The following is a 12,999-nucleotide window of genomic DNA, read 5'->3' as shown; positions in this document are numbered from 1 at the left end:
CTGAAATATTTTAACAGCATGGCTCACCACAAATAGTAATGTTCAATCAAGGACTGGCTTATTAAGGGATTCTGCAGATACAAAGCTCTGTTTTGCACAGGGTGAGAATCTCTTAGAAAATGTTCTGATTGCTTTATTTTTATTTTTTTAAAGCTGTGTTATTTTTTAGTTCCTCATGCTTTGGAAGTAACAGTTGAAGAGAGGTGAGGAAAGTTTGTGACAGTTGTGATCGGTGATTAGCTGCCACCTGCCTGAGGTGTCTTCTGAGAGGGACTAACCTCTTTGTGGTACTGGATAAAAAAAGAGCAGGTAACCGTCCCGTTCCTTGTCTGAAAAGTTGTTTTAAATTAACCAACGGAGGCGTCGGGGAGGTGGAGTGCTGCTCACAGGAAGTGTCTGCTCTCCTCCCCAGAGACGAGCAAAGTGGACTACGTGCTCTTCCAGGCCGCCACGGCCATCATGGAGGCGGTCGTCCGCGAGTGGATCCTGCTGGACAGAGGCAGCATCGAGTCGCTGCGAACGTCCCTTCTCACCTACGTCCTGCAGAGGCCCAAGTAGGTGCCGGAGGGGTCCACCGGGCCGGGGCGGGCTCTGCGCTCCGCGGCCTGAGCTCGCCTGGCTCGGGTCGCTGCTGCGGAAGGAGCGCGCTGGACGTTGGCTTCGTGCCTTTGCTCAGTGCGAAGGTGGCGGTTTGAGCGAAAGCCAGCCGCGGGCTCCCTCGGCCGGCCGTCAGCTTGGGGAGTGTCGGGGGACGAGCGGGCGCCTTGCGGCAGCCGAGGACTGCGGCAGGGCTGTGGCAGGGCTGCATGGGACAGCACCTGGTCTCCATGGCCCCCACGGAGAGGGGTCAGGCTGAGGCCAGGGAAGCGCAGCCGCCTGTCACAGCACACACCGTGTCACAGCACTGCGAGACTGCGCACACCTGCTGCTCTGTGGTCTTTTCTGTAAACACGAGGACAGTCACCAGCCACACAGCTTCCAGGGAGACTCAGTTTCCAGCCCCCTGGATAGCGAACCTTCCTGTAAGGAGAGGCCGTGCATGTCGCGTGTGCGCGGTCCGCACTCACTGCGCGGATGCTGGTTGCCGCAGTCACTGGGAAGGTGGCGTGTGTTCAGAGATGCTGGTCCTGGGAGGGTCACATGACGGCGGGGCACGTGCACGGACTTCAGGATGATTCAGCGCACGCTGTTCTATCCTCAGTCCCCCTAAGCTCGCCGGCAGCTTCGGTCAGTGACATTCAGTAGGAACACGGTGTGGCTTCAGCACGCGGCGGGTGCTGATGGCTTTACATGTAGAAACTGCACGAGAGGCAAAGCCAAGGTTTATGTGTCAGCCCGCCGGGCTCGGCTGCTCACTCTGTAGGTGGGAGGGCGCACGCGCGTGTGAGCAGACGGAATGGCTCATTTCTTCTGCTTTGAACGGAATGAGAAACAGAGGCCCCAGTTTCAAACCTTTCTTTTTCTTTATTTCAGGTTTTGGTTTTTGATGAGGGCATGGATGTGACACCAGCTTGCCCTGGTGCTGCTCATTTATCACAGTCCCCCCAGCATGGGGAGCACTGCAGTCTGTGTCTCTTGGTAGACTTAAACATGTGATCTCACCCTTAAATGTTATTGATTAGTTCAGAAGCTCTTTTAGAGTTGTTGTAGGCCTCCCCAGCGAAATTGTCCCCTTGTGTATTTTCTCGTGAACAGTGGCACCGTGAGTATGCACGCGCCCTAGGAGAGGCCCAACTGCCGTTGGTCACGTCTGATTTCCCTTGCGCGTGTCTGCGTCTGCCCTTGGCCGTCTCAGAGCGTGTGTCCCCTGAGGGCATCGCCTCGGTACTTGGGTGGAGCTGCCACGTCTCTGTTACCCACGTGACTCTGATGCCACATGCCGATTGCCCCAGGCGTCTGAATAATGCCACTTCTATGCTTTTCCTCCTTTGTAGGTCATTTTTTTGATCCAGGATTTAACCACAGGGTATACGTTGTACTCAGTTGCCATGCCTCTCTGGTCTCCTTAATCTAGAATGATCTACCTCTGCAGACATCTGCATCTTGGAGAACGTGCCACAGTGTGGGCTAGAGGCGGGTCGCGACTGGGCATTGTGCACAGGCCGAGTCCCAGAGGCTGTGTCACGTTGCACATACGTGCCATTGTGCACCTCCCGCTTCGTGCACAGAATTTTCTTTTTTTCCTACTTTTTTCTCCCGATGAAGACAAAATCTGTATAGGATGAAAGCAGAGGATAATTTTTTTAAAGCGGCAAGCAGTATAACGTCATAGTTGGGAAGGGGACCGAATCCCGCTTCTGCCACTTACTGACTCTGTGGCCTTGGGCAAGTTATTGAACCACCCTGTGCATTAATTTTCTGATTATTAGAATGAGTAACATTATTTTACTCTAAAGATTGTTGTGAGGATTGAATGTGTTAATTTTTGCGAAGTTAAAGTATCGCATGTCATAAGCACTCGATAATTGTTAGCTGTCGTTATTCGTTCTCCCAGTAAGTTTTGATTCTTGTTAGCGTAGGTGTTGACAGCTTTGTGTCCGCGCCTGGCCTGAGCGCTCAGCTCTCTGTGCGTTTCCTTTGGTCCGCGTGTCTGAAACCGCCGTGTCCCCCAGAAGCACGGAGCGTGCCTCGGCCCGCTCGCACTGCTCTCCAGGGCAGGACCTCTGTGCTTGTGGGCTTAGCGTACGTGTCAGCTCTGTGTTGTGACAAGGTCCTTCCACTTCAGTCTGGACACAGGGACGCGGGTCCAGTAGATGCCTGTCACGTGGCAGGGGGTGCTCGTTCCCGCAGGCTGCAGAAACAGGCAGAGCTGGTGGCCGATCGGGGAGACGATTCAACCCCTGGTGACAGAGTCCTCGTGTTCTCACAGTGAACTGTCAGAGAATTGCTCAGGGAATGCCGTCGGCACAGAGTGGCATCGTGGTCTTGGCAGGGGGCCTGGAAAGGGGAGAGCCTGGTGCCAGGAAGCGAAGGCGTTCAGGGTGTCTGTGGTTCTGAGTCCACGTGGAAGGGGCGCGAGGGAGGGGAGCAGGTACCAGCTAGGAGGCACCTTCGGAGTGGGTCACCATGTCATTTATGTCCAAATGGGGACACTTCTCAGAGTAAAAGAAAGCTCTGTTACAACCACGTTGGACAGCAGGTGAATTGGGGGTGTCCCACCGCTCGTCAGCCAGGTTAAGGGATTTGGGTTTTATCCCAAGGGCACCTGGTGGTCGTGCCCTGTGGCATTGTAGAGGCTGGATTGTGAAGTTCAGAGTTAGGTTTTCTGAACCTTACCTTTATGACATGGTTGTGAAAGGCAGCGAACTTCTCTGCCCTTGTGGTCTAATGGGCTTTGTAGCATGTTCCCCCCGCCGAGGGCCAGGGCTTGGAGGCGAGGTTCTCCAGGGGTTCTAGAATCTGTGTTCTCGATGGCAGCATGCTGCCTGCCTTTCCACGTCAGAGGGAATGGGTTTCAGGTCATACTGCTCGTTGGAGATGAGGTCAGAATTTCTCTCTTCACTGGTAGACTCTTGACCTGGCTTTTAGTGCACTGACTCACACTTGCCTACACTGCCTGAGCAGCTTAGTGCCGGTATGTACCGGGCACAGTTTTCAGGACACCGGGTCCTTGTGACCACATGCTGCCATTATCCCCGTTTCACGGCCAAGAAAACCTAGGGAGGCTCTAGGCGTTTCTCACCGAGGGTCACATAGCCAATTGCTTGTGGGGTGTGGATTCGCACCCAGGTCTTCTGGCTCTGGAGTCTGTGCATCACCAGCAGGCTACACTGTACTCAGGTGTAAGCATGCTATTAGGGGCGTCAGGCACAGGGAGGAACTTGGGGGTGTTTTGTATCAGGTGTATGTAAAGTCTCAACTTGATTTTTGTGTTTTGCAGCCTCCAGAAGTACGTCCGGGAGCAGATCCTGCTGGCAGTCGCGGTGATCGTGAAACGGGGCTCGCTCGATAAGTCCATCGACTGCAAGAGCATTTTCCATGAAGTCAGCCAGCTGATCAGCAGCGGCAACCCCACGGTGGTGAGTGTGCTGCCTGCGGTGCCCGGCGTCGGCAGCTGCAGCCGGCGTGGACCACTGGACGGAAAGGCAGACGCCGCCTGCTCGTGTGCTCGCCTCCTGTTCTCCACGGGCACGCGCCGTCGGCGGGTCTGCTCCGCCTTCCTGTTCGCCCCGTTCCGTGCGGCGCCGTAGCGGTCGTGGTCTCCGTTTTAATGGCGTAGAATGTCACAGTGTTAGCCGCTTCCCCCCCGTTGCGCAGCTTCCTCCATTTTGATGAACCTTTGACAGCTGCCAGCGACGACAGAGCTGTTTGGATGGAATGGGGAACGAAACCTGACGTCAGGCCGCCGCGTGCCCGCCCGCGTGCGCTGTGCGTGGTGTCTGACCGCCAGCCGCACAGCCGCAAGGCTGAGTCACTCGGGGGCCCAACGGGTCCTCCCCTGCCAGTCTCCTGTCCGCCCCTCGGGAACCCTTCGTGCCTGCAGAGTGAGTCTTCGGTCACGGCCACCCTGTCGGCTGCAGGTCTTGGGGACTGGTGTCTGTCCTCAGCCGGGAACCTGGGCTGGAGCTGCGGGGCCCTGATGTGCGTGGCACTGGCCTGGTGGCATAGGCTGCTCCGATTCTCTGTGTTGGGTCCGGTTCCCCTTTCCCAGTTTCTGACCCATCCGAAAGATGCCCGTGTGAGGCTGTGCGTCTCGCAGCTCTGCGAGTCACTCCGCGGCCCTCATGAGCATGTGTTTTTAGCCACGTCAGTGGGGGTGGGGGCCGTGCTGCCCGTGCCTCTCCCACACGCAGGTGTGTACTCCGCCCCAGCCGCTGCCCTGCAGTCTACCCGGGACCCTGCGCTGAGCTGTAGGCCCGCCTGGGGGAGCCGGCAGCCAGCCGTCCAGCCGTGCAGCGGCCTGCGCGCCCTGGGGACTTCTGCTCCCCCGTGGAGCTCACCAGTGTGCACACGCCTGCTCGTCGTCCTTGCCGGCTTTGCTGGGTGCTTCACCAGCATGGCTGCACCCACTAGAGCGACAGCTCCGTGAATGGCCGGCGCAGTCAGCACGCGGGCACTTCTGCTTTGCTTTGGGTCTGTATTCTATGCGGTGCCCGGCGTGTCCCAGGAGGCCCAGCCATCTGGGCCACGGTGCCGGCCACGTGTGGCGTTTGAGCATCTCGAGCACACGTGGCTGGTGTGACTGAGGAACTGGATTATAAGTACTGTATTTACTTGATAGTCAAGTAGACGTGTGGTTAGCCAGGGCCACCATGTTGGACAGTGTCGTTCCAGAGACTGTGGTACTCAGAGGTCCAGGTGAAAGCGCCTTCCTCCCGCGGTCTGAGTCCTGCACACGTAGAGGCTGGCCGGGGATGGACAGCTTCAGTGTGCAGGACTGATGCCGGTTGGCCTCGTGTTGTCAGTCAGTCCCCGGGGGCTACCAGAGGCGACAGTGGGGAGGGACTGCTCTCCCTGCGTGCATTGTCACACCAGTAGTCAGGCTGCAGGCATGGCCCCGCTCTGGTGACATGCTTTGTTGCGGACATGCGTGGCTGTGCTTCGGGGTCACCTGCCTCAGCTGCCGGGCGGGAGTCTGTTGTTGGGCTGGATTTTCGTTGCCAGTGTCCAGGTGTACAGTCCAGCGGTGGCCGTCACTGGTGGCTGAGGGAAGACAAGGCTGGCACTGAGGAGCCAGGACCCAGGGGGAGCCTCCCGGAGCCGGGCTGTTGCTCAAAGTGTCACCCCAGCCCCTGCTGCTCGGAGCCAGGCCCTCTCCATGTTTGAGATTCGCTTAAGGACCCATTGTGTCATGTGACATTCGCAGTGAGGGAGTCCAGCTCCTTGTGACTGACCAGGGTTTAAACTCGAGGGACGCAGACTCGTTGGCACCTACGCACATCCGACTGATGCCTCTCCCTTGCTAGTTTGGCGATTGTGTCTGCCCAGGCTTCAGCGTGGCGGGAGAGCTTCTGTGCCTGTCCTCACCCCCACAGGCAGCTTCTTGGAGCCCCGAGGCAGAAGGCAGCTGTCCCCAGCTCTCAGGAGTGTGCGCTCACGCAGGGACGTGTTCCCGCTTCTGCTCCCCGGGGCGGTCGGCGCGCCAGCGTCGTCCCAACGCGACCTGGCATTCGGACCTTTTTGGGCCACTGAAGTCCCAGATGTTCTGAGAACGGCTGGAGCGCTCGTGGCCATTAGACAGGACTTGGCTCCATCTGTGGTGTACGCCCTGGGGAACGGCGGCCGAGTAGCGTCCTCTTGAAATATTCCAAACAGAAGCACATTTTTAAAGTTGAGTTTCTTCCAACGGGATTAGGAACCTCTTATGGCAGGAGAAAGTCAGTGGTGGGAGGTAGAATTTAATGTCGAGATTGCCAGGTGAGTTTAGTGTGGCGGCTGCACTGGACGCATCGCACTAAAAGGCACTCCTGCAGTCACACGGCAGGCTCAGGGCCACCGGGGGCCCCTGCTTGTCCTCGCCTGCAGGTCTAAAACGATGATGACGTTGCAGACCAGGAAAGCATTTAAACAGATCGTTCTCTCTCTCTGTCTCTCTCTCTCTGTCTCTCTCTCTGTCTCTCTCTGTCTCTCTCTGTCTCTCTCTCTCGCTCGCTCGCTCGCTCGCTGTCTTGCTCTCTCTCGCTCAGGCTGTTGAGGATGTGCGGGAATGTTCTAGACGGGAGATTTTCTTAGTCTCAGAGGTGTGAGCAACAGTGGGAGGGAGGTTTAAACTTTGATAAGAAAGTAGAATGAGAAAGTGAGAACAGTGATGGAGTGTGGGCCAGAAACTTTCTGCAGAGAGGTGATTTTAGAGACATTTGAAAAGAAGAGATAATTGACCTGGTGGTTTTAGACGGAAAAAGGGTTGACCTCACGCGTTAAGTCAGGTGGTGAACTCCCATTGGCCAGAAACTGCACGTGGTCCGGTGCCCCCCTCTTTTCCTGAGGAGCCGGTCTGGCGTACGTGTTTGGGGGAGCTCGGGCAGTGTAGCGCACAGCCCAGCACACACGGTTCCTGTGAGGAGAAGGCAGCCCTCAGCGGGCGCTCCTCCCCTGCTGGCCTCACACCCTGTGTCGGCCTTGGGGCTCGAACTCTATTAGATCGTCCCTTTTTCTTTAAAAAAATAGTTAATTATGGAAAGCCGGAAGAGAGTGTTTATGCTGTTACTATGAGCGAAAACTAATTGTGTGTTGAAAAATCAAAACCCAAAACATCCGCTCTCCTCTAAGGCTTCGCGGCGTGGGTGGTGGCTCCGCACTCTCCAGGGAGCGTACGGGAGGGTGTCCATCACGGGCGTCTCCTAGGGAGACTCTTCCTTCTAGACACAGTGCAGCTTCCCGTGGGTCGCGTCTGACCTTGGAGCTGCTAGTCTGGCCTGTGGCTTCCTGCTCCTCTGCGGCAGGCTGGTTTTCCTTCTGAGGTTGGAGCGGGTACTGGGGTTACTTCATCTCCGTTTGCCGGTGTCGGATCCACCGTCTCCTAATTGGAGAGGAGCAGACACGAGACCCTACTTCTAAGGAAAGTAGCTGCGTTGTTTATTTTAAACTAACGTTCAGGCCAAAGTTTTAATCTACTGCATGTGTGTTTCATTTCCTTTGAAAGTAATAGGTGTATGTTAAATCGCTTTTGAAGCTATTCAGTTTGGCATTTGAGCCGCCTTTCTTCCTCGTCACCACGAGAGAGAAGTGGGTGAGAAATTCCCTGGCCCACAGCAGTGCTCCTGGACGTGACAGCCAGCTTCGCCTCTCATCACAGGTGTCACTGAAGTTTGCTTAGAGGGGCAGCTGGAAGCCTGCTGCGTGTACGGCCGCCTTTCATAAAGTTTATTCTTGGTCTCTGAGCTCCCGGCGTTAGAGCCGGGCTGTTACGAGACAGTCCCTCTCTCTGAATGAGTCTTGTCAGCTGGACTTAGTGTTTGAGTGTCTTGTGCTTGTGACAGGAGGCTGGTGAGTAAGACAAGCTACCTCTGGGGTATTTTTTCACTATTATGAAATTAGTGGATTTTACTAGAAATGACAAAGCTGCCGTAGGACTAACGTGAAGACAGCAGTCGCTTAGTTGTCAGTGAATTACCTTGTGACTATTCAGTACTTCAGCGAGAGAGCAGGTCAGACTGTCTTATGACCTCAAGGCCTCATCGAATGGCTCCTACTTGTTTTGCTTGTTTACATTTTCTTTGCACAGTTTATCAACAGCTAAAAATGCAGGGAATACGTTGTGTGTTCGTTTTCCACTTTCCCTGTGCTAGCCGTGTTAGGTGTGGGTGTAAAGGTGACCCTCGAACCTAGGTCACGCTCACGGAGCGCCTGCTCAGCGCTCTGGGGTGCTTCAGTTGTGGCCCCCCCTTTACTAATTGATAGCTCTCCTTGATTTTTGTTTGGTGGAGGTACCAGTCAAGAAGGTGGACCAAATCGGCGGTGGTTTTTACGACGACGACAGTGACAGTGCAGGTGCCCTGCCCACACGGTCTGATCTGCGGTGGCCCTGGCCGGGAGGCGGGCTGGAGGCCGGTGGGGTGGCTTGCCCTCAGCCCTGGGGGCGCAGGACCCTGGCCGGGGACCGGGCGTCCTGGCCGGCGTTGGAACGGTGTGTCCTGTGGGCTCCGGGGCGGCCCCGCGGGCTGGTGCAGACTTCATTGTGGATGTAGTTTTAATTCACTTTGTTATTCTGTTTCTAACCTGTCGGAGACGAAAATGACCAGTTTAGGATGGCTTGTTAGTGCCGGTCACGTCACCATAGCCACGGTGACACCAGCCGAGGGCAGTGGGCAGAGCTCGGGCTCTGGCTCCACTTGGCCACGGCATCAGTGGGCTCGAGGCACCTGCACAGTCACCGCCGTGGATCCATCTGTGGGGACAGCCGCACGACGTGCTTGCTTGGGAAGTGTTCGCTGTGTTGGGAAGATGTCTGGAGGCTGGCGGTGCTCCGTGACCCCAGGCGAGCCCCATGTGCCGGCGCGGCCCCTCACGTGCACGTGGCGATCAGCTCCCGGCTTGCCGCCCCTGAGCGCCGCTCCTGTCTCCCTGAGACCCAGCGCCGACAGCTCAGTGCAAACTTCGTTTCCGACCCCTGTGCGTCACAGCCGCTGTCGGTGGCATAGGCGTCACGCCCAGCCCCGGCTATGGCAGGGCCCGGAGGAGCACTCGAGGATGCTGGCTGGAGGGCGCGTCCAGAGGCATGCGCTGGGGTGACCGCTGAGATATGTGACCTCACGGGTGGGCTTGACTCTCCCCCACTGTCCTGAGTCGGGCCGTCCCCGCCCCTTGGGCTCGCCGTCTGGCTGGCTGCCCGCCGGCTTCCTCACAAAGCAGCGCACCTGCCACGAGCAGCTTGGTCGCCGTGGGGCCGAGCTGGCGATCAGGAGCCTGGGTGAGGGGTGCGGTGCGGGGCGTCCAGGGAGAGGCAGGGGCGCTCTGCTCCCGGCCGGTCACTGCTCTCCAGTTGTTCACTGGCCTCTGGAGCTGCAGCACTGAGTGTGATTGGTGTTTGTGAGGCCAGTCCCGAGTCCTCTTCGGGCTCCCAAGCCAGGGCGCAGCTGGGCTGTGCGTCGTCCTGCTGACCGAGGTCCTTGCTTAGCCCTCTGAAAGCCAGTGACCCTGTGTGCAGCAAGATGTCTGCGCGGGCCTCTCACCATGCCGCACAGTTATGGTCGTGTGTTTCTTAAGCCTTGGGTCACTTCGAAAAGAATACCCTTGCTTTAAAAAATGGTCTTTATTTCATAAGCGTGAAGCAGAAAAAGATGCAGCACAGTGTGTCGGGGTTGTGGTAAGGGCGTGGCAATGACAACCCGTGTGCCTTTGCAGACCGGGCCGCTATACGCGTGCCGCGGTGACAGCCTGTGCATGGTGGGGCCATGGCACTCCTGCCGTCTCTGTGCTTTTCTGTACGTTCTAGTTTTTTTTAAGATAAAGAGATACTAATTTTGTGGGAAGAAAAACTTATTTAAAACCAAAACATTCTCCTGTCCAGAGAGCTAAGTCTAGGGTGAGAACGTGTCTTGTCTGTGACGGCCACGAGTGAAGAAGGCCCTTGCTGTTGCAGGCGAACTCGTGCTTTCTCGGTGTGGAACCTCGCTGTTTGCGGGGCTGTGTTTACGCTGCGTCCCCAGAGGTGCCCCACTGCCCCCGGCTCCTCCTCCGTCCAGGGAGACACTTACCTTTTAAAGTCCCTTCCTTTCTGTGAGTGTGGTGACCTCAGCAAGGTTCTCTCCTGTCCTTGCTCCTGCCCCTTCACGCATTTTGGGGGTCTTGACCGCAAACGCATGCATGTCATCCTAGGAAACGTTTACTTCTCCCAATAGTAAAGCTTTATTGTGAGTGCACGTTGTTTTAATCGTGAATTAGAGTTACTGAAAATTTCAACATGGTCATAGTTAAAAAAAAGTGCCATTTTGTGGTGAATATACTTTGGCACTAAAAAGCAAGCTGTGGTAAATTGTAAATTACCTGTGCAAAACTGTTACAGACCATTTATCCGTAAGAATGACAAGTCTGTGTTCTGTGAGTTCTGGCTTCAGAGTGGTCGGTGCAGTGAGGTCTTACACAGAAAGGGAAGGAGAGAGCTGAGGCTGAAAGACACGGAGCGGCAGGCTACCGGATTGTCTTCGGAACCGTAGGGCCTGTCTCGTGCATCGTGGTAGACCTTTGGGAGTTAGCTTTTCCCTTTGAATTTCATTAATTTGAATTTATTACCCACTTTCCTCACCAAAGCCTAGCCGTGCTTAAAAACCGAGTCCATAGTTGATCGCAGTGCCATATAAACATACATGTGCAGTGTCGATTGTTGTCATTGTGATCATTAATCAACTACTGCAAAAGAAAGCCGTGTGAACCTGCGTTTTTCTCACTGACAACACGAGGCGCTCGCGTGTCCCGGACGAGTTTCTGACACGGGAAAGGCAGCGCATGCAGCGCGCCGTGTCCGCGGTCCCCGCGAGCCTGGCGTCTTCACGCACGGTGGTGAAACCGTACGTTCCCTATGGCGATTTGCGGGAGGGGGAACATTTTCCTATTTCGAGGTAAACTACAGACTGCGTGTGCGTGTGAGCTGAGCCGGCGTCTTCAGAGCGCTTTGCCCTGTTGGAGGCAGCCTGGTCCGCACACGCATCCTGGGGGTGAGGGGCAGGGGGGGTGGCGTCTGTCGTCGGGGCTTCCTGGTGTGTGGGGACTGAGGAACCGCCCTGGTGTGTGGGTTGGTGTGCCCTTGTACGTATCAGTGATGCAGCACGCGTGTTTTAGTTGACGTTAAAAAGCAAGTAGGAATTTAATTCTTTATTCCATTTTTTAGAGGGAAATTTTAGACATAAGCAAAAATAGACAAGTAGTATATTGGTCACCCACGTGACCATCGTTCAGCCTCCACAAATGCAGACTCCGTGGGCCTTCAGGAGTTGAAGTCTCTGTGTGTTAGCTAAGACTGGCCACGATGAGCATCTGTAAGGTCGAGGCACCGACAGCAGAGGCATTTCTGAACAGAGACGCGCCAGCTGGTGGCGGCGATGGCTGTTCAGCTGTTGCATACGCTCGCACAAATAGCCTCTTCTTGACTTTAATCTTTGGTAGTTCAGAGGTAGTGAGCATGTTTCTGCTTAACTCCTGGAAATGCGCCAACATAATTTGTATCCGCTCCGTCCTCGGCACCTCGACTCTGAGTATTCATTCGTCTGAATAAAAGCGGCGGGTTAATACCAGGGGCCTGTTAGAGCCATGGAGCCGTGGAGCACTCTCAGTTGGAGAGCTTTTGAGTACTACCGTGCGGTGTCTGGGAGGCCGCGTGCTCTCCCTTTCCATCCGGTTGGAAATCCACTTTGTAGTCATCATGAGACTGCGGAGTCGGACAAGCCCGGCCCCCCGTCTCCCCTCTTTCAGGTGTGAGGTGGGATGTGGGTCGCCGTGGATTCAGTGAAGTGACACGGTCGACCTGGTTCCCTCGGAACGTCACGTGCTCTCTGCCGCGTTAGGGGTGTGTCCAGAGTTGCGGGCTCAGGGGGATTTGGGTCCCTGGGGTTGAGGGGACACCATAGCAGTCACAGGCCACTGAGGGATGAGAGGCCTGGGCGCTGTTTTGTCCTGTCGCATTGTCTGACCGGGAGGTAGAAGATCTAAAGATAGAACCTGTTTCATTTCATTTGAACAGATGTGTTGAAACAAAGCTTTGGAAAAGCAAAGCCTCACAGTGATTTCTTATCCAATAATTACAGCAAACTCTGGCCTGTTCTATTCTCACTGCGCTGCTGAGCGAATTCTCAAGTTCGAGTAAAACTAGCAACATCGGACTGAGTATGGAATTCCATGGTAACTGCAAAAGAATTTTCCAGGTATTGGCACCTTTGTCCTTCCGTTTTAGTGGTCAGGGCACGTGTGTCCTTTCTGCCGCTGCCCCCGGTGCAGTGAGGACGTTCGCTGTGTCTGGCGGAGCAGCCGCCTGTGCCCGCAGCTTGGGCGAGTGTGGCCGACAAGCTGAGGTCACTTGTTTAATCCTGGTCTGCAGACAGAGCAGAAAGGAGTACAGTCCCAGGACCCCTAGTTCACTTACTCTGTTCTCACTGTGCTAGATACAATGCTTCAGTCGCCAGGGCTCTGCCGGCCTTAAAAATAGTCCTGGCAGAGCGCCCGCAGGGCTGTGTTCGGTGTCGCAGATGGTGTGGGCTCTGTCTCGCATGTATTGTTTGGCTCCGGGCGAAGTTACGTGCCGGCGCTGGCTTCCATCGTGGGCCGCCCCAGCCCGCAGCCGCCCGCAGAGCCCGCCCCTCCGCCGAGGAGCTTCGTGTCCCAGGGACTGTGCTCAGGGCCGTGTCACTGGGAGGCTGACTGGGGGTGTCCCGGGAGCGCCCCGAACATGGAGAGCGGCCCCGAGCAGGCAGTGCTTCCCGCTGGGGAGTGCGAGGTCGGTCTGCTGTGTGGTGGCCGTGAGGGGGGCGTCCGAGCGGGCTCTGACGCGCGCGTGTCTGCGTTCCCCGCTGCAGGAGGAAGACCTGCGCCAGATCTTCGTGCTCACGGTGGAGGTGCTGCAGGAGTTCA

At 56.2% G+C, this 12,999-nt stretch overlaps 1 protein-coding gene across 1 annotated transcript in view; it reads left to right on the top strand.

The window, feature by feature from the left end:
• The window catches only part of XPO4 (exportin 4), a 67,148-nt gene that overhangs the window by 8,870 nt on the left and 45,279 nt on the right, over positions 1 to 12,999 (top strand). The window contains 4 exon segments of the mRNA XM_006904814.3: positions 413 to 554; positions 3,881 to 4,019; positions 12,180 to 12,296; positions 12,945 to 12,999. The exon segment at positions 12,945 to 12,999 is cut by the window's right edge and continues 2 nt beyond it. Coding sequence (XP_006904876.1) covers positions 413 to 554; positions 3,881 to 4,019; positions 12,180 to 12,296; positions 12,945 to 12,999 — 453 coding nt within the window.

Source organism: Pteropus alecto, unplaced genomic scaffold (genome assembly GCF_000325575.1).
Source record: "Pteropus alecto unplaced genomic scaffold, ASM32557v1 scaffold80, whole genome shotgun sequence".
Classification (NCBI taxonomy): Eukaryota; Metazoa; Chordata; class Mammalia; order Chiroptera; family Pteropodidae; genus Pteropus; species Pteropus alecto.
This window is presented reverse-complemented; position numbering and strand designations above follow the sequence as displayed.